We start from the raw sequence: 25,751 nt of genomic DNA on the forward strand, positions 1-25,751 counted from the left end.
ACAGTCGGTGATTGTATGTGATAACTCCAACAGTCGGTGATTCAGTCCAACAGTCGGTGATTGTATGTAATAACACCAACAGTCGGTGATTGTATGTAATCAGTCCAACAGTCGGTGATCGTATGTAATAACTCCAACAGTCGGTGATCGCATGTAATAACTCCAACAGTCGGTGATCATATGTAATAACTCCAACAGTCGGTGATCGTATATAATAACTCCAACAGTCGGTGATCGTATGTTATATCTCCAACAGTCGGTGATTGTATGTTATAACTCCAACAGTCGGTGATTGTATGTAATAACTCCAACAGTCGGTGATTGTATGTAATAACTCCAACAGTCGGTGATCGTATGTGATAACTCCAACAGTCGGTGATCGTATATAATAACTCCAACAGTCGGTGATCGTATGTAATAACACCAACAGTCGGTGATTGTATGCTATAACTCCAACAGTCGGTGATTGTATGTTATAACCCCAACAGTCGGTGATTGTATGTGATAACTCCAACAGTCGGTGATTGTATGTAATAACTCCAACAGTCGGTGATCGTATGTAATAACTCCAACAGTCGGTGATTGTATGTAATAACTCCAACAGTCGGTGATCGTATGTGATAACTCCAACAGTCGGTGATCGTATATAATAACTCCAACAGTCGGTGATCGTATGTAATAACTCCAACAGTCGGTGATTGTATGTTATAACTCCAACAGTCTGTGATTGTATGTTATAACCCCAACAGTCGGTGATTGTATGTGATAACTCCAACAGTCGGTGATTGTATGTAATAACTCCAACAGTCGGTGATTGTATGTAATAACTCCAACAGTCGGTGAGTGTATGTAATAACTCCAACAGTCGGTGATCGTATGTAATAACTCCAACAGTCGGTGATTGTATGTGATAACTCCAACAGTCGGTGATTCTATGTAATAACTCCAACAGTCGGTGATCGTATGTAATAACTCCAACCGTCGGTGATTGTAGTCGGTGATTGTATGTGATAACTCCAACAGTCGGTGATTGTATGTGATAACTCCAACAGTCGGTGATTGTATGTGATAACTCCAACAGTCGGTGATTGTATGTGATAACTCCAACAGTCGGTGATTGTATGTGATAACTCCAACAGTCGGTGATTCAGTCCAACAGTCGGTGATTGTATGTATGAACACCAACAGTCGGTGATTGTATGTGATAACTCCAACAGTTGGTGATTGTATGTAATAACACCAACAGTCGGTGATTGTATGTAATAACTCCAACAGTCGGTGATTGTATGTGATAACTCCAACAGTCGGTGATTCAGTCCAACAGTCGGTGATTGTATGTAATAACACCAACAGTCGGTGATTGTATGTAATCAGTCCAACAGTCGGTGATTGTATGTAATAACTCCAACAGTCGGTGATCGTATGTAATAACTCCAACAGTCGGTGATCGTATGTAATAACTCCAACAGTCGGTGATCGTATGTAATAATTCCAACAGTCGGTGATTGTATGTGATAACTCCAACAGTCGGTGATTCTATGTAATAACTCCAACAGTCGGTGATCGTATGTAATAACTCCAACAGTCGGTGATTGTATGTAATAACTCCAACAGTCGGTGATCGTATGTGATAACTCCAACAGTCGGTGATCGTATATAATAACTCCAACAGTCGGTGATCGTATGTTATAACTCCAACAGTCGGTGATTGTATGTTATAACTCCAACAGTCGGTGATTGTATGTAATAACTCCAACAGTCGGTGATTGTATGTAATAACTCCAACAGTCGGTGATTGTATATAATAACTCCAACAGTCGGTGATTGTATGTAATAACTCCAACAGTCGGTGATTGTATGTAATAACTCCAACAGTCGGTGATCGTATGTGATAACTCCAACAGTCGGTGATCGTATGTTATAACTCCAAAAGTCGGTGATCGTATGTAATAACTCCAACAGTCGGTGATTGTATGTAATAACTCCAACAGTCGGTGATTGTATGTAATAACTCCAACAGTCGGTGATTGTATGTAATAACTCCAACAGTCGTTGATTGTATGTAATAACTCCAACAGTCGGTGATTGTATGTAATAACTCCAACAGTCGGTGATTATATGTGATAACTCACACAGTCGGTGATTGTATGTGATAACTCCAACAGTCGGTGAGTGTATGTGATAACTCCAACAGTCGGTGAATGTATGTGATAACTCCAACAGTCGGTGATTGTATGTGATAACTCCAACAGTCGATGATTGTATGTGATAACTCCAACAGTCGGTGATTGTATGTAATAACTCCAACAGTCGGTGATTGTATGTGATTACTCCAACAGTCGGTGATTGTATGTAATAACTCCAACAGTCGGTGATTGTATGTGATAACTCCAACAGTCGGTGATTGTATGTGATAACTCCAACAGTCGGTGATTGTATGTAATAACTCCAACAGTCGGTGATTGTATGTTATAACTCCAACAGTCGGTGATCGTATGTGATAACTCCAACAGTCGGTGATTGTATGTGATAACTCCAACAGTCGGTGATCGTATGTAATAACTCCAACAGTCGGTGATTGTATGTTATAACTCCAACAGTCGGTGATCGTATGTAATAACTCCAACAGTCGGTGATCGTATGTGATAACTCCAACAGTCGGTGATTTTATGTAATAACTCCAACAGTCTGTGATCGTATGTAATAACTCCAACAGTCGGTGATCGTATGTAATTACTCCAACAGTCGGTGATTGTATGTTATAACTCCAACAGTCGGTGATCGTATGTAATAACTCCAACAGTCGGTGATCGTATATAATAACTTCAACAGTCGGTGATCGTATATAATAACTCCAACAGTCGGTGATCGTATGTTATAACTCCAACAGTCGGTGATTGTATGTTATAACTCCAACAGTCGGTGATTGTATGTAATAACTCCAACAGTCGGTGATTGTATGTAATAACTCCAACAGTCTGTGATTGTATATAATAACTCCAACAGTCGGTGATTGTGTGTAATAACTCCAACAGTCGGTGATCGTATGTGATAACTCCAACAGTCGGTGATTGTATGTAGCAACTCCAACAGTCGATGATCGTATGTGATAATTCCAACAGTCGGTGATTGTATGTGATAACTCCAACAGTCGGTGATTGTATGTGATAACTCCAACAGTCGGTGATTGTATGTGATAACTCCAACAGTCGGTGATTGTATGTGATAACTCCAACAGTCGGTGATTGTATGTAACAACTCCAACAGTCGGTGATCGTATGTGATAACTCCAACAGTCGGTGATTGTATGTAACAACTCCAACAGTCGATGATCGTATGTGATAATTCCAACAGTCGGTTATCGTACATGATAAGTTCAACTGTTGGTGATCGTACGTGATATTTTGCAAAGGTTTGTGGTCGTATGTGATATTTTCAACAGACGGTGATCGTACGGGATAATTTCATAATAATTTCAACTGTCGGTGATCATACATGATAATTTCAACTGTCGGTGATCATACATGATCATCTAAATTCTGATAGTTGAAGGTGATATGTTTCAATTCAATATTTAATATTACATTGTGTATAGACCAGCGTCCCATGACAAAAATGATTATACTACACATGTGTAAATTAATAGTGGCAACGTATTTTAATTACCTGCATCGTCAACAGAACGTAAAACGATTCGAAAGCGGAATGTGTATATAAAGAAAGAGATTAGAAAATATACATAAATATGTGTTTAATGTGAATAACGGACGTTTTCCTTAATGTCGCTCATGCAGGTTACTAGCATGTAATATGAACTGAAACTTATGGAAATACCCTCAACGAGGCGCGTAGCTGCCTATACGCGAGAACGCGGCTGAATCCACATGATTCTGACCATTTTTTTTTATAAAAAAATCAGCCAAAGTTGCAGTAATCGAACTTGACAACATGATCCTAATACTGTCCATTTTCCAGTACTTAATTAAGCACCTCAAAATGAACAGATTTCACAATGTTTTTAAAATATTGCAAGGGGGCATGCCCCTGCATTTCACTTGCACAATTATGAATCCACATGAATAGAGGGCTAGCTATGCCACTGCCCTCAACGACCTGCAATTGAAAGCGATCTCCCATTGGGTTTTTTCTCAGCGAATGAAAATGGAGAATGTTGGCCAGTTCTTGGAAATGAAATGGTAAACAAACAGGATAATTGCTTATCTTAAACGAAAGCCATATGGTGTTTATAAGATTGCATTGAGCGATTAGTGTATTTAGTTTCCCTAGCCTAGCTCGCATTTGATAGCAAGATTTGTAGCTTTTGATAAATCAACAAAATTATGGCAGTCGTGCTTGGAATTTTGATTTTGGTAAATATGTTATTTTTTATTTATATAGATTTATTAACATATACAAAAAATACTAAATAAAGTTTAAAATAAATACAGGAATTATAATCACAATGTTGGATATTGATTTCAAACTGAAATCATAAAATATGATTTAGTTTTGAACTTATAAGAATAAACAGCATTGGGCTGGTTTTTAATATTGGTATTTTTTGGAACTTAGATATATGTAGCTAATCGAACTAATTGTTATCAATAACTGACCAATATAGTGAATGGAGTCAATATGGTTCATGAACTATTCAGAATAAACAGCTTAAGACGCATTTATTTTATGGAAACTGACATCTGTATATCTGTTCAAAAAGCGTGAATTAATCACTTATATTTTTTAACGTTAATGATAAAAATGCATTAAAATAAAAAAAATTGTATCAGCTAATATTGTGTGCCTTAATTGGGCGAAGGATATGACATCAATGTGAATTGGTATGGCTAGATGATGGGTGGGTGTATCAGCCTATATTGTGTGCCTTAATTGGGCGAATGATATGACACCAATGTTAATTGGTATGGCTAGATGATGGGTGGGTGTATCAGCCTATATTGTGTGCCTTAATTGGGCGAATGATATGACATCAATGTTAATTGGTATGGCTAGATGATGGGTGGGTGTATCAGCCTATATTGTGTGCCTTAATTGGGCGAATGATATGACACCAATGTTAATTGGTATGGCTAGATGATGGGTGGGTGTATCAGCCTATATTGTGTGCCTTAATTGGGCGAATGATATGACATCAATGTTAATTGGTATGGCTAGATGATGAGTGGGTGTATCAGCCTATATTGTGTGCCTTAATTGGGCGAATGATATGACACCAATGTTAATTGGTATTGCTAGATGATGGGTGGGTGTATCAGCCTATATTGTGTGCCTTAATTGGGCGAATGATATGACATCAATGTTAATTGGTATGGCTAGATGATGGGTGTATCAGCCTATATTGTGTGCCTTAATTGGGCGAATGATATGACATCAATGTTAATTGGTATGGCTAGATGATGGGTGGGTGTATCAGCCTATATTGTGTGCCTTAATTGGGCGAAAGGTATGGCTAGATGATGGGTGGGTGTATCAGCCTATATTGTGTGCCTTAATTGGGCGAATGATATGACACCAATGTTAATTGGTATGGCTAGATGATGGGTGGGTGTATCAGCCTATATTGTGTGCCTTAATTGGGCGAATGATATGACACCAATGTTAATTGGTATGGCTAGATGATGGGTGGGTGTATCAGCCTATATTGTGTGCCTTAATTGGGCGAATGATATGACATCAATGTTAATTGGTATGGCTAGATGATGGGTGGGTGTATCAGCCTATATTGTGTGCCTTAATTGGGCGAATGATATGACACCAATGTTAATTGGTATGGCTAGATGATGAGTGGGTGTATCAGCCTATATTGTGTGCCTTAATTGGGCGAATGATATGACACCAATGTTAATTGGTATGGCTAGATGATGGGTAGGTGTATCAGCCTATTTTGTGTGCCTTAATTGGGCGAATGATATGACACCAATGTTAATTGGTATGGCTAGATGATGGGTGGGTGTATCAGCCTATATTGTGTGCCTTAATTGGGCGAATGATATGACACCAATGTTAATTGGTATGGCTAGATGATGAGTGGGTGTATCAGCCTATATTGTGTGCCTTAATTGGGCGAATGATATGACACCAATGTTAATTGGTATGGCTAGATGATGGGTGGGTGTATCAGCCCCCCCCCCCTTAGAAATCAGTGCGCCGTTAATACGCTCGGTCGATAACGGTGTCAGTCGGCTATCTGTGATGTGGTTAGTGGAATGACAAGTTATATACGCTTGCGGATTCAGACAAGGGCACACCATGCCCCCCCCCCCCCCGTTTGCATTAAATCGTCTAAGTTTACCTTTTATGTCAATACCGGAGATTAAAGGTAATACAATAAGCGCGAAACGCACCATTTCGGACTAAAAAATGTTTATTTTTTGGTGGAGTACCCTCCCCCCCACCCTATTTTAATAATAAAACAATTGCTGGAGTGTTTCAGTAATCATAATAATCATGCTTATATTAGTTTAGCTACTGGGGTTATCCCCATAAGGCCCACAATGTAGACTGATGCAAATTTTATTATCACCCCCCCCCCAAAAAAAAAGCATATGATTTGTTTAACGATAAAATATTAGCCTTTATATATGGCGCTGTTTCCCACTAGCTACGTGGGCACATATTGCACGGTTCAAAAGGCGCCAAAATAAATCTAATATTTTTTATCTGTACACAAATATTTTTTTATCATTTAAATCAAATAAGTTGTACTTCGTAAAGCATTAAAAGTAAAAAAAGAAATGTTTGCAAACTATACTCTACATATACTGTGCATTGTAGTATTTGTAAGCAGTTAGATATATGGTAATGAAAGTAAAACATTTTTTCTCTATTGTTTTGCAGGTTTTGTCACTTGATGGTGCGTTCGCCGCCTTTGATGATGTGTTTAAGAATGTCGAAATCGATTACCAAGGTAAGTAGAGATTTTACGTAATTTACGCACATTCATAAACAAAGAAGGTGCAATTATTTCAATGTTAAAAAAATGAATGAAAATATACCGTCTTAAACTAGATTGCGATTCTGAACATTTTTTTTCGCAACAATGAAATTCAACGTTGTAAAAAAACGCATTTAATATGTGTTGTTGTTTGTTGTTTTCTTTGAAGCATAGTGCGCTAACAGAATGTTACCCTGGTTATATCTACCCTGGTTCTTTAACGTGCACAAGTGTATAGCTCTGTCACACGGGACCTGCATTTAACGTCCCTCCCGGAAGTTCTAAGTGTTGAGGCAGGTAATCGAACCTTGGACCCAGGCGATTGATAGTCGAATGTATTATCACAAGACCACGGGTCACTCTTTAATAAGATTGCTCTTATACGTTTATATCACGCATCCAGTATGAAGAACGCCACGCCACTGGTCCATGACTAGTCACGCGATGACCCCATATGTTTCCATATTTGGTCACTAAGTTTTATATCGTACCAAAACGGCGACTAGTTTCCGATTCCACTAGGAAAATGAAATATTTCCCAGATAGAGTTGGCGACTTGATAAATATAACCAGGTTGTCGACGTAAATTATAGGTTACGGGGCAAGTAATTCAGGGGTTGTTCAAGGAATTGATATTAGAGGGGTCGTTACTTAGGGGCGCAACCTTTTGACATGCGCCCCTCCCTCAGAACCGAAAGTATATTGTCATAAACTGTTTGCGCTGGGATTTTGGGTAACTCCTAAAAGACAATTTTAACAATTGGTAGGTGAAAATGGTGCATTATGAGTGTATTGTATTACTTTTTTCGCCCATATTAGTATGAAAGTAAACTTGGACGATTTAAGAGGGGGGGGGGGGGGCGAGCGCCGGGTGCGTCCCCACCCTCTTTAACCGCTAGTTTAATTGACCTGACGTAATTTATCACGTCATATACACACACTGGGTACAAGGAGCGCAGGAAAGCATGTTTTGGTTTGTGCTCTTACCCGATTTGGTTTCTGTTGCTCCGTATATTACATATGGGGTCAAATACTCACTCCGTAACATTTTTATGGTGTGGATTTGAGGGACATTGTATATCCAAAATATACTTATTTCAGTGAAAGTCGAAGAGGGTTTGACAGGGCGAGTTTCACAACCGCGTAAGTGAATAAGCATGCTTTAAATTATAATAAAACATGTATGGTTAGTTTTTTCCTTCATTTTATTTTAAACTGAAACTAAATGTTATCACTGTTTTACGTTAAAAAAATGAATGGTAAAATGAAAGATACACATCACTGAATGACGTAGTGCACAAAAAAAGCCCACACGTACACACACCTGGATCATGTACAGTACAAAAAGTAGCCAGCACGTGCTCATCACAGAATGACGCAGTGCACAAAATGTATCCCACACGTACACAAATCAGATGACTTTTTGCACAAAAATAGCCCACACGTTCACATACCTGAATGACTTAGTACACAAAGTGTATTCAACACATGCACATACATGAATGACTTAGTGCACAAAGTGTATCCAACACATGCACATACCTGAATGACTTAGTGCACAAAGTGTATCCAACACATGCACATACATGAATGACTTAGTGCACAAAGTGTATCCAACACATGCACATACCTGAATGACTTAGTGCACAAAGTGTATCCAACACATGCACATACATGAATGACTTAGTGCACAAAAATAGCCTGCGCAAAAGCACATTTGAATGACGTAGTGCACATAAATCTAGCACACATATACACACACCTGGATGACGTTTCGCACAAAAAGTAGCTCACACATACACACACTTGGATGACGTTACGCACAAAAAGTAGTCCACACATAGAAATATTTATAATGTTTTGCAACCTGTTTTCAGTTTGGTGTGACTATAGCTTTCCGGGTCGAAGGGAGAACCTCATCAAACTCCAGTATGATATGGTGTTAGACAGGCTGCGATATGATTCGATCATAGAGTAAGTTTTACTGTAAAATTCTGAATTATTAGCTTTAACATATTATTAAATATGGGTCGCATGACATAATAAACATCACACTATGGCAATTAAATTTCTATTTTCAGTAACAAGAAACTATGACGTAATAGCGTTTGCTTACACCGTATAACCTATAAGACCCAATTCTGCTCGTCGCTTTTATTTGTAATAGATGAAGTAAATTCTAAATGATTAAGAATGGGTGGAGTGAGCGTAGTTAAAGAACTGTAACTTTTTTGCAAAATAACGCGTGGTTGGTAGTGTACTTAATACTTGTCTGTGAATGTATAACAACACATTAATATGTTGCAAACGAAAATAACCATGCATTGGTTGTGCGTATAAACAAATACTAGTACTATTTGTACTGTATATAACACACAGTTAAAGATTTGACATCCGTAGGGCATATGATTAAAAAGGTACATGTAGTAGTATTGATTCCGAATACGGACATATTAATCTTCTGAGCCTCTTTGGTATAGCTTTCACCAGGATGCACGAAGTATGTTATAATTACGCCAGGCGGGTAGCTGCCTATACGCGAGTACGCGTCTGAAAAAAATATATAAGAAAATCACCCAAAGTTACTTGACTACATGATCCTCAAGCACTAAATAGTACTATATAAAGAACCTTAGGACACCCAGAAGGCACCAGATTGCACCATTGTTTTCAATTCTTTTCGAGTGGGCATCATCCCCCGCCCCCTTAGTACAATTATAAATCCACTTGAAAAGAGAGCTAGCTACGCCTCTGCACGCATTTGTTTGGAATCAGAAATGAAAAAAAAAAATCTGTATTTTAGGGACCAGTTTTACTTTGTTGACCAGGAATCGTCATGCGAAACCAAACGACTTCATAAAAGGAACGCCGTTAGCGATACATCAAAACTCTGGCAAACAGCTATACCATATGAAATAATCGACTTTGGTAAGTGAAAGTGTTTTTCTTTGTTTAGAAGTGACGAGTTAATTGGGTGTCTGATCGTTTGTGACATGCTGAAGTGTTCGGAAGTGTTTTATGAATAACTTATACAGATGAACAATGTTATAATTCGTCACTGCTTCGGTTGGATTCGGTCAGATTATATTACTGCTTCGGTTAGATTCCGTCACTGCTTTGGTAAGATTCCGTCATAGTTTCGCCTAGATTGAATCACAGTTTCGACTAGATTATGTCACTGCTGTTAGATTCGTCACTCCTTCGGTTAGACGCTGTCACTGCTTCGTCTAGATTCCATCACAGATTTGTCTAGATTCCGTCAGTGCTTCGGTCAGATTCTGTCACGGTTGGGTCAGATTCTGTCACGGTTGGGTCAGATTCTGTCACGGTTGCGGTTAGGTCAGATTCTGTTACGGTTGCAGTTGGGTCAATTTCTGTCACGGTTGCGGTTGGGTCAGATTCTGTCACGGTTGCGTCAGATTCTGTCACGGTTGGGTCAGATTCTGTCACGGTTGCGTCAGATTCTGACACAGTTGCGGTTGGGTCAGATTCTGTCACGGTTGCGTCAGATTCTGTCACGGTTGGGTCAGATTCTGTCACGGTTGCGTCAGATTCTGACACGGTTGCGGTTGGGTCGGATTCTGTCACGGTTGGGTCAGATTCTGTCACGGTTGCGTTATATTCTGTCACGGTTAAGTCAGATTCTGTCACGGTTGCGTCAGATTCTGACACGGTTGCGGTTGGGTCGGATTCTGTCACGGTTGGGTCAGATTCTGTCACGGTTGCGTCAGATTCTGACACGGTTGCGGTTGGGTCGGATTCTGTCACGGTTGGGTCAGATTCTGTCACGGTTGCGTCAGATTCTGACACGGTTGCGGTTGGGTCGGATTCTGTCACGGTTGCGTCAGATTCTGACACGGTTGCGGTTGGGTCGGATTCTGTCACGGTTGGGTCAGATTCTGTCACGGTTGCGTCAGATTCTGACACGGTTGCGGTTGGGTCGGATTCTGTCACGGTTGCGGTCAGATTCTGTCACAGTTGCAGTTGGGTCAGATTCTGTCACGGTTGCGGTTGAGTCAGATTCTGTCACGGTTGCGGTTGGGTCAGATTCTGTCACGGTTGCGGTTGGGTCAGATTCTGTCACGGTTGCGGTTGCGTCAGATTCTGACACGGTTGCGGTTGGGTCGGATTCTGTCACGGTTGCGGTTGCGTCAGATTCTGTCACGGTTGCGGTTGCGTCAGATTCTGTCACGGTTGCGGTTGCGTCAGATTCTGTCACAGTTGCAGTTGGGTTAGATTCTGTCACGGTTGCGGTTGGGTCAGATTCTGTCACGGTTGCGGTTGCGTCAGATTCTGTCACGGTTGCGGTTGCGTCAGATTCTGTCACGGTTGCGGTTGGGTTAGATTCTGTCACGGTTGCGGTTGCGTCAGATTCTGTCACGGTTGCGGTTGCGTCAGATTCTGTCACGGTTGCGGTTGCGTCAGATTCTGTCACGGTTGCGGTTGCGTCAGATTCTGTCACGGTTGCGGTCGGGTCAGATTCTGTCACGGTTGCGGTTGGGTTAGATTCTGTCACGGTTGCGGTTGCGTCAGATTCTGTCACGGTTGCGGTTGGGTCAGATTCTGTCACGGTTGCGGTTGCGTCAGATTCTGTCACGGTTGCGGTTGCGTCAGATTCTGACACGGTTGCGGTTGCGTCAGATTCTGTCACGGTTGCGGTTGGGTCAGATTCTGTAACGGTTGCGGTTGCGTCAGATTCTGTCACGGTTGCGGTTGGGTCAGATTCTGTCACGGTTGCGGTTGCGTCAGATTCTGTCACGGTTGCGGTTGCGTCAGATTCTGTCACGGTTGCGGTTGCGTCAGATTCTGACACGGTTGCGGTTGCGTCAGATTCTGTCACGGTTGCGGTTGCGTCAGATTCTGTCACGGTTGCGGTTGGGTCAGATTCTGTCACGGTTGCGGTTGGGTCAGATTCTGTCACGGTTGCGGTTGGGTCAGATTCTGTTACGGTTGCGGTTGGGTCAGATTCTGTCACGGTTGCGGTTGGGTCAGATTCTGTCACGGTTGCGGTTGCGTCAGATTCTGTCACAGTTGCGGTTGCGTCAGATTCTGTCACGGTTGCGGTTGCGTCAGATTCTGTCACGGTTGCGGTTGCGTCAGATTCTGTCACGGTTGCGGTTGCGTCAGATTCTGTCACGGCTGCGGTTGCGTCAGATTCTGTCACGGTTGCGGTTGCGTCAGATTCTGACACGGTTGCGGTTGCGTCAGATTCTGTCACGGTTGCGGTTGCGTCAGATTCTGTCACGGTTGCGGTTGCGTCAGATTCTGTCACGGCTGCGGTTGCGTCAGATTCTGTCACGGCTGCGGTTGCGTCAGATTCTGTCACGGTCACGGTTGCGTCAGATTCTGACACGGTTGCGGTTGCGTCAGATTCTGTCACGGTTGCGGTTGGGTTAGATTATGTCACGATTTCGCCTCTTGCAATAAAAACGTTAAGTTTAATTAAGTTCATCGCTCGAAATGTTCAATAGTTTAGTAATTAAATTATTAACATTCGGATTCGGACAAAAGGTTCATAGAATTATGCCCAATATTAATTGTTTTTACTAGGGATGCAAGCGAATATTCGAATATTCGAATATTCGAATATTCGATCAAACGTTTGGTATTCGAATGTCAAAATCGGTATTCGAATATTCGGAAAAAGAGTAATGATACGAATTCTCAATAAAGAAAGTTTGTTTGTTTTGTTTTTACAACGACTGGCCCCTAATGCCAGAGGTGTGAATGTAATGACAATACACTAAACACGTGTCATATGTCATTAAGGGACATATCGTCGGGTACTGTAAAAAGTCCCCTTACTTTTACAATAACTGACTAGGAATTGGCTTTAACGTTTAAACACCAATGTTTTGTCCTGGCTACAAATTAAGCTGGGCAACATAGCTCAAATCGCCGTGATGATATGAATGCCATGTGCTACAGTAATGTTGTTACATATATGTGCTTTAAATTGTATTCCATGTTTCGATACAACGTTCGCGCTTTAAAATGTAAATGTATAGTATAGCGTTTTATGATATATTTCCTCCATTGTTGAACACTAGATGAGTCAAATCCAGATATGTTTTTGTTTTATTTTTTTACTAGTTCCCGAGTTGGTTTGGGTTTTCCATAGTTACATTTAGTCAATTTAAAGATCAATCTCAGAACGAGGCTGCTTGTCCTATGGAAATACCCTCTGTTGGCGCAAAACGCTATTTGACTAGGACTCTGGGACAGCTAATTTCACATTGTTTACACATATAAAGGCAGCGGAATTGAAATTATTTGATTGTGTTGTTTTTCTGTTTATAATGTATTCTTTTTTCTTCCTGAAAATTGCGAATTTCAAAGGCATATTTGGAGAAAATCGGGGTCCGCCGCTACGACAAATACGGTCAAATTGTCCCGGCTATTACTTAAGCGAATAATAATAGTAGTTTACTACATCTTCCAAAATATTGATTTCGGTAAACGATTATTCGAATATTCGATCGAAAGAATTACCGAATATTCGAATATCAATTTTGCCATTCGTTTGCATCCCTAGTTTTTACCAACAACAAAATCTGGTTTTCCAGACCGTAATATTTAATATGACAATGATGTCAATCAGGATATTCGTTATATATATTACTCAAATTTGTATCATTAGATTATAAGTATTCCATGGCCGAGAGTGTAAGATAGGTTCATTCCGACCCGAGCGTAGGGTGTTTTGCGGAAACGAGGTTTACCGAGTTTCCGCAAAACACCATGCGCGAGGGTCGGGATGAACCTATCTTACACGAGCGGCTATGGTAGATGCTTTTTCTCCCACCTCAGTTAAACAAAATTAAGTAAAAATGTGTTTTTTTGCTGGAACTCTTTTGTGCTTAGTGAAAATAATTGCGTACGGATATGCGATAATTCGTGGTTGTCATGGATATTCGCGCAGTGATTCAGAGTATGCAAATGGTCTGATCGGTCTTTAAATAGTTCTAAGAAGAGTGAAGCATTATTTCTTGAAAGGTGCGTGAAAACTGTTTTCTGGTGACATTTGAAGCGAGAAATAATTAACTAGCGTTCTAAATATTGCCACAAGACAAGGTTTCCATGATGCGCTACAGACGACAGTCTTCAACAAGGGGGGTAATTACAATGTGGTGACCATTAAAAGAAGTTCCATACGGGCATTTTATCTTCGCCCGTGGGCAAGATAAGAATTTCTAGCATGGTTAAATTAATGGATCTACTTATCTGAGGTGGGAGAAATGACTTTCTAACTCTTGATCATAGAATAGATGCTTGCTTATTAAGTATCATTCTACCTGAAACGTTTTACGTTTAAAGCTGGCTTAAAGCTAATCTTTTCTTACATTGTGTTTACAGACGCTGAAGACAAAGTAACAATTTTGAAAGCAATGCAGATATGGAGTAGCTTCACCTGTGTCAACTTTATATCGAGCAAGGAAACAGACTATGATAAGATACAGTTCATCAACACGGATTGGGGGTAACAAATGAACAATACACCGGTTTATGTATTTTCAATTTCGAATTTTATCGCAGACACTACTTAACGTATTTTTTGCTATATACATTATTTTGAATTATACAGTTTGTGTATACCACGTTACAAAATGCTTCATAAATGCTACGTCGAAAGGCAACGTTTTGCTCCAAATAAGACTTTAAACAAAAATACTTTTTCTTCTTTAAATGAAACATAGCGTAGTCTACGCGGCCCCCAGAGCCCCGCCTGCTATATTTTACCATAGTTTGATTGAGGGTTTAGTTGCTTAAAACAAACCTTTTCGAAAAACCACTGTCTCCTGATACAGGACTGTCAAAACATTATTTTGGAAACAGGTTTGTCAAAGAAACTAATTACGTTACCAAACTCCGGTAATAAAACGAAGGCGGAGCTCTATAAGCGGCAAATACTGCCTTTTGTTTCATTTGAGATGGTGTTCAAGAAGAAAAGTTATTTTTGTTTGAATTCTTTATTTTATTTCTTTGTTTCCTTCCGATGTAGCATATATGACGTAATGTATCACGTGGTATACACACACTGTTATACAACATGACGTCATTTAGGTGCGAATCATATGTTGGAAGAATGCAGGGACCACAGCCAGTGTATTTAGCTTCACCGGGGTGCACAACGGTAAGACCCACTGATTTCGAACAACCTAATTAATGGTCTTCCTTTTTATTCTAAATTTCAACTGAGTTGGAGGCTATAAGAATACTTGAGTGCCCCTAAACCGGGTTCAACCCACAGTGATGGGAATACTTAGACCGTGCCTTTGCCATAATTCAATTTCACTGACCGTGCCTTTGCCATAATTCAATGCAAAGACATAGTTTCACTGACCGCAACATGGCCATAATGATCTGAAGACTTAGTTTTCACTGACCGCGCCATGGCCACACTGAATGGAAGAGTTAGTTTTCACTGACCGCACCATGGTCACAATGATGGGAAGGCTTAGTTTCCACTGACCGCGCCAAGGCCACAATGATGGGATAGTTTAATTTCCACTGACCGCACCAAGGCCACAATGATGGGAAGGCATAGTTTTCACTGACCGCGCCAAGGCCATAATGATGGGAAGGTTTAGTTTTCACTGACCGCGCCAAGGCTACAATGATGGGAAGTTTTAGTTTTCACTGACCGTGCCAAGGCCACAATGATGGGAATGCATAGTTTTTACTGACCGCGCCAAGGCCACAATGATGGGAAGGTTTAGTTCTCATTGACCGCGCCACAGCCACAGCAATCTGAATACTAAGTTTTCACTCACCGTGTGACGGCCACAATGATGGGAAAATTTAGTATCAAATGACCGAACCATGGCCACCATGATGGGAAAACATTGTTTCCACTGACCGCGCCATGACCGCAATGATGGGAAAACTAAGTTTCCACTGACCGTGCCATGGCCACAATTATGGGAAAACTTAGTTTCCACTGACCGCGCCATGACCGCAATGATGGGAAAACTAAGTTTCCACTGACCGTGCCATGGCCACAATGATGGGAAAACTAAGTTTCCACTGACCGTGCCATGGCCACAATGATGGGAAAACTAAGTTTCCACTGACCGCGCCATGACCGCAATGATGGGAAAACTAAGTTTCCACTGACCGTGCCATGGCCACAATGATGGGAAAACTAAGTTTCCACTGACCGTGCCATGGCCACAATGATGGGAAAACTAAGTTTCCACTGACCGTGCCATGGCCACAATGATGGGAAAACTAAGTTTCCACTGACCGTGCCATGGCCACAATGATGGGAATACTTTGTTTCCACTGACCGTGCCATGGCCACAATGATGGGAATACTTAGTTTCCACTGACCGCGCCATGGCCACAATGATTGGAATACTGGATTTCCACTGACCGTGCCATGGCCACAATGATGGGAATACTTAGTTCCCACTGACCGTGCCGTGGCCTAAATAATGGGAATACTTAGTTCCCACTGACCGCGCCGTGGCCTAAATGATGGGAAAACTTAGTTCTCACTGACCGCGCCGTGGCCACAATGATTGGAAGACTTATTTTCAACTGACCGCGCCATGACCACAATGATTGGAAGACTTAGTTCTCATGGACCGTGCCATGTCCACAATGGTAAGAAGACTTAGTTCCCACTAACCGTGTAATGGCCACTGTGATGGGAAGACTAAGTTCTCACTGATTGCAAGACTTAGTCCTCACTGATGGAAAGGATTAATTTCTTATGACCACCTATTGGCCACACTGATGTGAAAACTGAGTTTCGACTGACTGCGCCATGGCCACACTGTTCAGAAGACTAAGTTTTCATTGACCGGTCCATGGGCACAATGATGGAAAGACTGACCGTGCCTCGGCTGCAACGCCATCATTTCACAATAGCAATAATACGAAAGCTTTGTAATGTGTGTTGTATTGCATGGTCGTGTTTCTTGTTTCTTGGTTGGCTTTAGTTCGCGTCCCTTAGATCGTAATAAGATGTTATGAAACTGGGATGATCCCACTAGTTTCCATGATTTTGTTTAACACCATGCTTTTGCAACTAATACCGATGGTTCTACCTTTACCGTTCAACTGCCTTCACTTCATGCTTTATTCCTATCTATTTTTCAGGTTCCTATTATTCTTCACGAAATCGGACACGTCCTTGGCCTGTACCACGAACATATGCGGCCCGATCGGGATGATTACGTCACCGTTCATTATGAAAACATCAACATAACGAACCATGTACAGTTTGATCCGCTGAAAAATGGATCAACCAAATCCTATGGAAAAGCGTATGACTACCTTAGTGTCATGCACTACGGTAAAAATGTAAGTCATTTATTGACGTCACAGCAATGACGTCACAAATGTATATCCTCACAATTTTCTCCCTTTTGACTTTTGCCCCCCCCCCCCTCAGAACCAGACTTTATTTTGTTTACAATATTAGCAGAGGAGGGCGGGTGGGGGTTACGGTGACTCGCCCATGAACATCTTAAAATTTCTAGTGCAAAATGGTTCCTTTTTATTTTATTACTTTATTTCTCCGATAGTGATAAAAAGTACACTTGGACGATTTAAGTGAGGGCCGCGCACCGGATGCACCGCACTGGTTCCGTTTGCGCTTAAAGTGTATGTTCGTATAGAATAAGATATTGCTAGAGTATATATTTAATATTTGCACTACTATTGCGGATTATCGGATGAAAACAAACTATTTTTTATCATATTCATAGTCCGATGATCGCAACAGCGTCGGACTACCTCAAAAACTACAAAGACGACGCTTTTAAATAATGCATTAAAATGTACGATGTCATTGTACCCGCTGTCATGTGATATAAACTATAAATATACATTTTCTCATTAGTCCAGACAGCCATCGACGACGCAAGATTTATTTATATCAAATTAATTGGGGTTTTCTTATAATCATGATCTAAATATACAATACCATTCGATTAAAAGAGTCGATTTTTTGTCGGTTTTGTTCTTCATATTCTTATTGATTTTCGAATAAAGCGGGAACCAATCAAATTGAACTTTTTTTCAGTTTCGTACTTAGTTTTCCCTTCATATTCTTATTGCTTTGCAAATAAAGCGGGAACCAATGAATTTAAACTTTTCCGGTTTGGTTTTCAGTTTTTCTCTTCATTTTCTTATTGGATTTTCAAGTAAAGCGGGAACCAATCAAAACTTATTTCTGGTTTTGGATCAAAATATACAATGTCATTCTATTAAAAGATTAAATCTTTTTGTCGGTTTGGTTCTTAGTTTTCTTATCATAATCTTATCGATTTGCGAATAAAGCTGGAACCAATCAACTTTAACTTTTTCCGGTTTGGTACTTAGGTTTCACTTCATATTCTTATTGATTTGCAAATAAAGCGGGATCCAATCAAATTTAAATTTTCCAGTTCGGTTCCTAGTTTTTTATCACCATCTTGTTTGCTATGCCTCGGTCAAAACGACTTCCTCCCAGTGAATATAAAATCATGTTCAATGGCTTACCAGTCAATAGTCGTATAATCTCTTAAACCTTCATACTTTGATATTTGCAGTTTTATGCCGAACCGTCGGATAGGTTATCGTTAGAGCCAAAGGATCCAGCCTTTCTTGGAAAAATTGGAGAAGTTGAAACATTGAGTTTTCTGGACATCAAAATTGTAAATCAGATGTACAATTGTGCAGGTAAACAGAATTGAAACAAAAACCAAGTTTGCCTCATTGACTTGACGTGTAGCTTAAAGACGCACTCTTACTCCCAAATGAGATTTACCACAATTGATAATATTGTATTAATATTCCAAAAAGCATGAATAAATGTCGATAACAATGGTACTTATGAAGATTACCAAGAAAATAACATAAACCAAGGTATTTCTACCTTATGGGATGATAGTAGACCACCGTTAACTTTTAAGCACTCACCAATCATTTAATGTTTTGCGCTTTTTGCTCTTAAATACACGATTACAATCTTGTTTTCAGTAATGAACAATCTCCATAAATGCATTATTTAGCGAGAAGTTTAAAGGGACTGTACACCAGATTGGCATCAAAAAAAGTTTTTTTCTGTAACGAATCTCAGGACAATTATTTAATAAAATGTTTTACTCTTTGATATCATAATTGTAAAAAACAAAATATGTAAAAAATCGAGTCGGAGACCGGGTTCGAACCGGGCTCGCCAAAATTGCAGTCCAGTGTCGTATCCACTGTGCTTAGAAGGCCTACTGTTATAGGGTGGAATATTACAGACATATACCTAACTTGGTAATATCACGTGATAGCATCGACTAGCCAATCACGCATAAGGAATGAATTCTACTAGGTAGACATACCTAGTAATCTTTTTTAATGGAAAAATACCAAAGAAACTGCGAAAAATAAATTATTTGTAAACTATGTGGTACTTAAGTTAGTAAGTTTCAATGCATTGTACACATCGATACCAAGTTTATGTCAGTTTTCGACAATTTTCTTTTATTTTCGCTATTTCATCATACGGAGTACAGCCCCTTTAAAGTATATCACTCAAAATTGATATGTGTTAAACATGTGTATGTATTGATTTGAATAAGAGTGTTACTTTAAATGTTTATGCCCGATATAATAACGTACGATAAGATAGATCAAGGATGTCAAAACAAAAACTAGTTGTAAAACATTTACATGATAAAGAGGGATAACAGGTTGGATTTCAATAAACTTAAAGCAGTTTAATATATATATATATATATATATATATATATATATATATATATATATATATATATATATATATATATATATAAACATTGTTTATTATGAAGGACATTTGGTTTAGCTTAAATATTGTACTTCGAACAAAATGGATGCATCTTATCAACGAAGTGTATTACGAGCGTTTTTTATAAATGTTGTATTAAGTGTTTGAGCTTATTTTAACAGAATTGTCAGTAAAAAAGTTGTCTTGCAGATTATTTTTAATTTGTTTTGTGACACGCATCTACTGTTTATAGTCTATTAACTCGCTTTATCGAAGTCGTTTGGACCTAAGGAAAAACTTCGATATAATGAACATTCGATATAACCGAAATACAAAAAAAGTATATGACTAAAAGCAAACACATTCGAAAAAAAGTTCGACATAACAGAATGTCGAGTTAGCAGAGTTCGACATAGCGAGTTTCGACTGTACTTCATCTTACGATATGCCTCTTACGCACCGTTATAACTAAATGGCGACATATTTACAATATACTATAAAGACTTTTTTCAAGGTGGCTGCAAAGCTAAAATATGCCCAGAAAATGCTTTTATGGGGAAAGATTGCCGGTGCTATTGCAAAGGTCCAGCAAGAGACCCTATACGGAGATGTGATGCAGTAGGTAAGTGTAAAATAATTTGTTTAATTACAATTTCTATGATATAAGTACAATGATAATACTATAGTTTAGTTTAAAGGCACTCGCTTATGTTTTATTTTACCAAACATTATATTTCCCGGTAATGCATTTGAAAACACTTATTTTATCTTATTACCTTACTCTTTGATATCGAAATTGCATTAAAACACAATTAAAGTATAAACAAATATTTTGGCTTTAGTGAGGTGCAAACCAAAGCCGGTAATCAATAATAAATACGAAAAATACACCTTAACCACTAAGTCAGTAGGACCAACACTTAAGTGGTGGATATTTTTACCTTTAAACAATACACTGATAACATCACGTGCTATTGTCAATATACTGATAACACAGCAACGAAGCTGTTATTATTGCTTATAAAAATTGTGGTTTTCAAAGTCGATATTTGAGCAAATATCAACATTTGCTGAAGTTTTCCAGCTGTTGGTATCTTAGTTTTAACACCTATTTGTCACACTTTAATTCGTCTTACAAAAATAGTGCATTTTACAAAAACGTAACCGAGCCCCTTCAAAACACGCTAAACGAGAAACCCACAAAGTCACTATACACCAAAGACAGACTTCATGTACATGCCCAACATATTTTGTATGAATTTAATGTTGGAATTTCCAGGGGCGAATTCAGGATTCGACGCTAGAGGGGGCGTTACTTAGGGGCGTACCCTTTTTACTTGAGCTATTCCCTCAGAAACAAATGTTGGAGGGGGGGGGGGCTGAGGCTGAGGTCATACCCCACCCCAACAAAATTTATGGTGCATTTGTGGCGTATTTTATTACTTTTCTTCTCCTATATTGCAATAAAAAGTAAACTTGGACGGTGTTGTAATAATCAGCGACGTCGGAAGTCGCTGTGTACAGTTCTGCTCGTCTTTGACATTTTTAAAATCCTTTTATTCGTTGGACACGAAATTTCGTGGGTTTTGAATTTTCTTTTTTTAATATTGTTTGAATATGTTTATATGTGTTTCAGGAATTGACATTAAACCCGCTTTAATATACATTTATATTTACAAAGTGTGAGTAAAGACTACTATTCTTTCAGAAATTTAACGGCCGCCATTTTATACGTGAATCTTCCGCTATTCCTGCAGGTTCCTAACAATTTCTAAATATTCATTGCAGTCAGCTTAGAAGCACCAAATTTGAATATGAAACAGGATGTATTCTTATATCAGGGTTTACTCACACTTTATATTTTATTTTCAGTAAGTTGTGACACGCCTGCTATAGACATGAGCGTCTATTCAGTTTATACGGCCAACTCCGAGGAAATTGACAGCTTGGAAGGAAAGCTTTACCCCGACGGGACGGTATTAAGGCTGTTTGATTATATGTGTGTTGATTCCACCGTTGGGAATTTCACATGTGTTGGTGGCGTTTGGAGGATCGATGTGACGGAATGTGAACACGGTTTGTCAGTGTTTTTTTACCGCCTTTCTAACCGTAAATAATTCGTTAATTTGGAATTAAAAAACAAAGCTGAGAAGTTAGTGAAATGTTGAAAGCACAGATATATACGTCATTTCAAACTTAAACTTCTCATAAAAGTATTGTTTGAGTACTGCGTTCAAGCAGGCAAGCAGGCAGGCAGGCAGGCAGAAAGACAGACATACATAAATGTTTATTGTCGAATACATGTTATATAACAGGTCCTTGACAAAATATCATACATACAAGCATACATACGTAAATAGTCAGCATGGTCACAACAATGGAATAAATACAAAGAAAGAGAAAGAAAGTATTAAGTTAAAATAAAGACCATACACGAGGTATCAAAAAAGAAAAGATATATCAAAATCAAACTCATTCGATACGATTCCAAGAAAAAAGGTGCTTATTTACTAATCAACATTTCATAACTCATTAGTGACACTTCATGATTTCATTCTTTCCGAAAAGATGAATTTCCAAAACAAAATATTCATGATTTTATATTCATGGATATCCTACTCGTGGATTTTACTTCTCAAATTCACGATTTCACACTTAATTGATAACGTACTGTACGAATGTACTTCACTAGTTCACGAGGTCACACTTAATTGATAACGTACTGTACGAATGTACTTCACTAGTTCATGAGATCACACTTAATTGATAACGTACTGTGCGAATGTACTTCACTAGTTCACGAGGTCACACTTAATCGATATCTTACTTAACGAGTTCACTTCACAAGTTCACGATTTTACACTTTATCGATATCTTACTTCACAAGTTTACGATTTTACACTTAATTGATATCGTACTTCACAAGTTTACGATTTTACACTTCATCGATATCTTACTTCACGAGTCAATTTCACAAGTTTAGGATTTTACACTTCATCGATATCTTACTTCACGAGTCTACTTCACAAGTTTACGATTTTACACTTCATCGATATCTTACTTCACGAGTCTATTTCACAAGTTTACGATTTTACACTTCATCGATATCTTACTTCACGAGTTTACTTCATATATTCACAAATTTACGATTAAAGATTTCTTATTTCACAATTTGAAGATAAAACATTTCACGATTTTTCACGATTAAAACATTCATAATTTTGCACTTTCGAATCGTGATGTAAGGTATCGTGAATTGTGAAATCGTGATATTGTGTAAAAATCAGTCCTTCAACTGCTATAAAGGATTGTCAAAAACTTTCTGAACTTAACAACAAAAACTGATCGATTTTCATTTTTACCAACGATCTATTCTACAAATACATTCAGTCGACCATTTTAACCAATTAAAAAGCATTTACTGTTTAATTGATAAACACATGCATAATTGTGTTTTATAGAAGGATGCCTGATGGACACCACTCGCTATGTGTTTAACCCCTCTATAGACGACATAGCCATACTGCAGTCTAAACAAGGAGATGTTTATGCAAGAAGTGGAGTAGATGTATGTATTAACATAACAGGAGAAGTCATTTCAACACGAAATCGTGCCGATACAAAGTCGAAGCATATTTGGAAACTTCGTTCTATATACAGTCAAAACCCGCTATGTCGAAGTCGTTGGGACCACTAAAATACTTCGAGATAACAAACATTCGATATAACTGAAATTCATTATGTGTATAATAAAACCAAAAAAAAATAATTCGAAAACAAACTGCGACACAACCAGAACAATGAGATTATAGAGTTCGACATAGCGAGTTTCGACTGTATCTATAAATTAAGTATATGTTTCATAATAACATTTCCACAGATAAGGATAATATATCTTGGCCAAAATTTGTATATATAGAATGTTCACTGGATAATGAAATACCATTATATTGTTTTTAACATCTAAATTATAGAAATAAACACATCGTAGTGTTATCCAAATATTTTTTTTTTTTGCAGTGGCACGATAATTATTTTAGATTTACTTGTACATAAATGATCCAATCCTTTGCCAAAATTTCAACTTGACTTGTAGAACGTTGCATCGCTGAAACTTTGGCCAAAGTTTGCATCATTATTATTCAAAATATTCCACAAGTTTAGAGGCATGGCATAGTCTTTTATAGGCTAAGAAATATCTTCATAAATTTTCTGCTAAATATTATTTAGAAATTAACGTTACTAACTTGTTTGTTTTCATCGGTTGTGACCCGTGGTGACCAATGTGAAAACCCCTTTGAAGTCACGTGATCTTCATCCTGATTATACAGAGAAATCGAAAACAGATTGACCACAAGCCTTTTTCGCAAAAATTACTCAAGTCAATTTTTAATCTTCATCTCAATTCTTTTTATCTAAAGTATGATGTGATAACAAATATTGCATGTTTTCATATTCTTAACAACGTATTTTCTCACAGAATGAGTTGAAAAATAATCTGTCAATATTTCAAGTTGAGACGGAGATTGAAACTGGACTTAAGTATTTTTCTAGATATTCGGGCTTGGGAGTTTCCCTGTATTACTAATGCTGTTCATATACATTGTTCATTTATGTTAAGGTATCGGTGGCATGCAAATCCAAACCAGAGAACGAAAGGGTTCCCAGACGGATGACATGCAGAAAAAGATCGTGGGATATAGTCCTGCCAAATTGTGAGGAAGGTAGGTAACTTATAAGCTCATTTACTATCTGTTTTTTTATGATTATATGAGCCGCATCGTGCAACTTTGGGCCTACGAACATAAATTGGTTTTCATTATTTTATTGGGCATTAGAATTAAATGACAAGTTCATGATGATATCACTTAAATTGCGTTAGATACGTGTTTATATGTGAAACCATGTAATTCGCATTTTGAATGCTATATTTGACGTCACACATATGACGTTATTACGAAAGAACGTTACTGAAATTACTCAATATTGTAACTACTTTAAAATACATCTTTTTTCATCTATTTTTCCAAACACAGAATCTTTCTGAAACATTAATCCAGGAAAAAAATACTGATTCTTTTTTTGTATTTTTAACCCATTGGGTCATTTTAACTACAAACAATGTATGCAGTCAAATTAAATTGGGACGAAATTCATGGTTGCTATGGAAACATGAGTAAAAATGGTCATTAATCGACGAGAAAATAATTCGCCAATGACACTCCTTAAAAACGTGTTTGAAAGAAAATAATTAACATACAAAAATCACTATTTTTGGCATTTTTATTTATGATTATTTCATTTGTACTAATTATGTCCAAGGCCCCAAATCGCGAGCTGCGGCTCATATATCCAAACCAGAGATTGAGAGAGTATACAGGCCGACGACATGAAATGGAACATCAGGATATAGTGTCATGCCAGAGAAGTTAATATGGCATAACATGTTTAAGTACAAAATAATTGAAATAGTCAATGCATAGTAGATTCATTTAAAATCTACTCGCAGCGCTCAATTCAAGTAATCTCCAAATTGACCGACTGTGGCACGACGAACATTATACATACTACTGTACAATATCGTAGAATATTGCCATGCAAAACAGTGAGGAAGGTATTTAGCTTATAAGCTTATTTATCATCTCTTCTTATGATAATATATCGATAAAGAGAGCTTAAAGAGACACGATCTGAAGAAAACCATCGTAGAATATGGTCATTCTAAATTGTGAGGAGTATATTTAATTTATAAGCTCTTTCTATGATAATATATCGATACCAGAGATGGAGAGAGAGCGTACAGGCAAACGGCCTGAATTCGAAAATCGTTCAAAGAGTAGCTATAATCTGAACCAAGATCATGTTTTAAGAATAATGGTCAAAGCCAAACCAAAAGACAGACATTAAACACAAAGCTACTTACAAGTAAAAAACATTGCATACTTTACAATTGTGAAGAAAGATAACCTAAACGAAGCCATCCCCGTTGTCACGATGTTGCCTGAGTGTGATGCTGTGTTGTTGGGAAAACCGAAGTAACCGGAGAAAACCCGCATGTCAGGCGTG

The 25,751-nt window shown here is 38.5% G+C and overlaps 1 protein-coding gene across 1 annotated transcript in view; it reads left to right on the forward strand.

Annotated features, from left to right (window-relative positions):
• The first annotated feature begins 4,238 nt into the window (after nucleotides 1–4,238).
• LOC128224701 (uncharacterized) overlaps nucleotides 4,239–25,751 on the forward strand; it is a 34,571-nt gene continuing 13,058 nt past the window's right edge. Inside the window, exons 1-13 of the mRNA XM_052934677.1 lie at nucleotides 4,239–4,370; nucleotides 6,856–6,925; nucleotides 8,054–8,095; nucleotides 8,830–8,926; nucleotides 9,756–9,880; nucleotides 14,309–14,432; nucleotides 15,017–15,086; nucleotides 17,060–17,263; nucleotides 18,496–18,625; nucleotides 20,200–20,307; nucleotides 21,558–21,761; nucleotides 23,147–23,253; nucleotides 24,307–24,409. Of these exons, the coding sequence (XP_052790637.1) occupies nucleotides 4,341–4,370; nucleotides 6,856–6,925; nucleotides 8,054–8,095; nucleotides 8,830–8,926; nucleotides 9,756–9,880; nucleotides 14,309–14,432; nucleotides 15,017–15,086; nucleotides 17,060–17,263; nucleotides 18,496–18,625; nucleotides 20,200–20,307; nucleotides 21,558–21,761; nucleotides 23,147–23,253; nucleotides 24,307–24,409 (1,414 nt within the window). The 5' untranslated portion in view covers nucleotides 4,239–4,340. The remainder of the gene's footprint in view (nucleotides 4,371–6,855; nucleotides 6,926–8,053; nucleotides 8,096–8,829; nucleotides 8,927–9,755; nucleotides 9,881–14,308; nucleotides 14,433–15,016; nucleotides 15,087–17,059; nucleotides 17,264–18,495; nucleotides 18,626–20,199; nucleotides 20,308–21,557; nucleotides 21,762–23,146; nucleotides 23,254–24,306; nucleotides 24,410–25,751) is intronic.

The sequence above is a fragment of the Mya arenaria genome, chromosome 17 (genome assembly GCF_026914265.1).
Source record: "Mya arenaria isolate MELC-2E11 chromosome 17, ASM2691426v1".
Lineage (NCBI taxonomy): Eukaryota > Metazoa > Mollusca > Bivalvia > Myida > Myidae > Mya > Mya arenaria.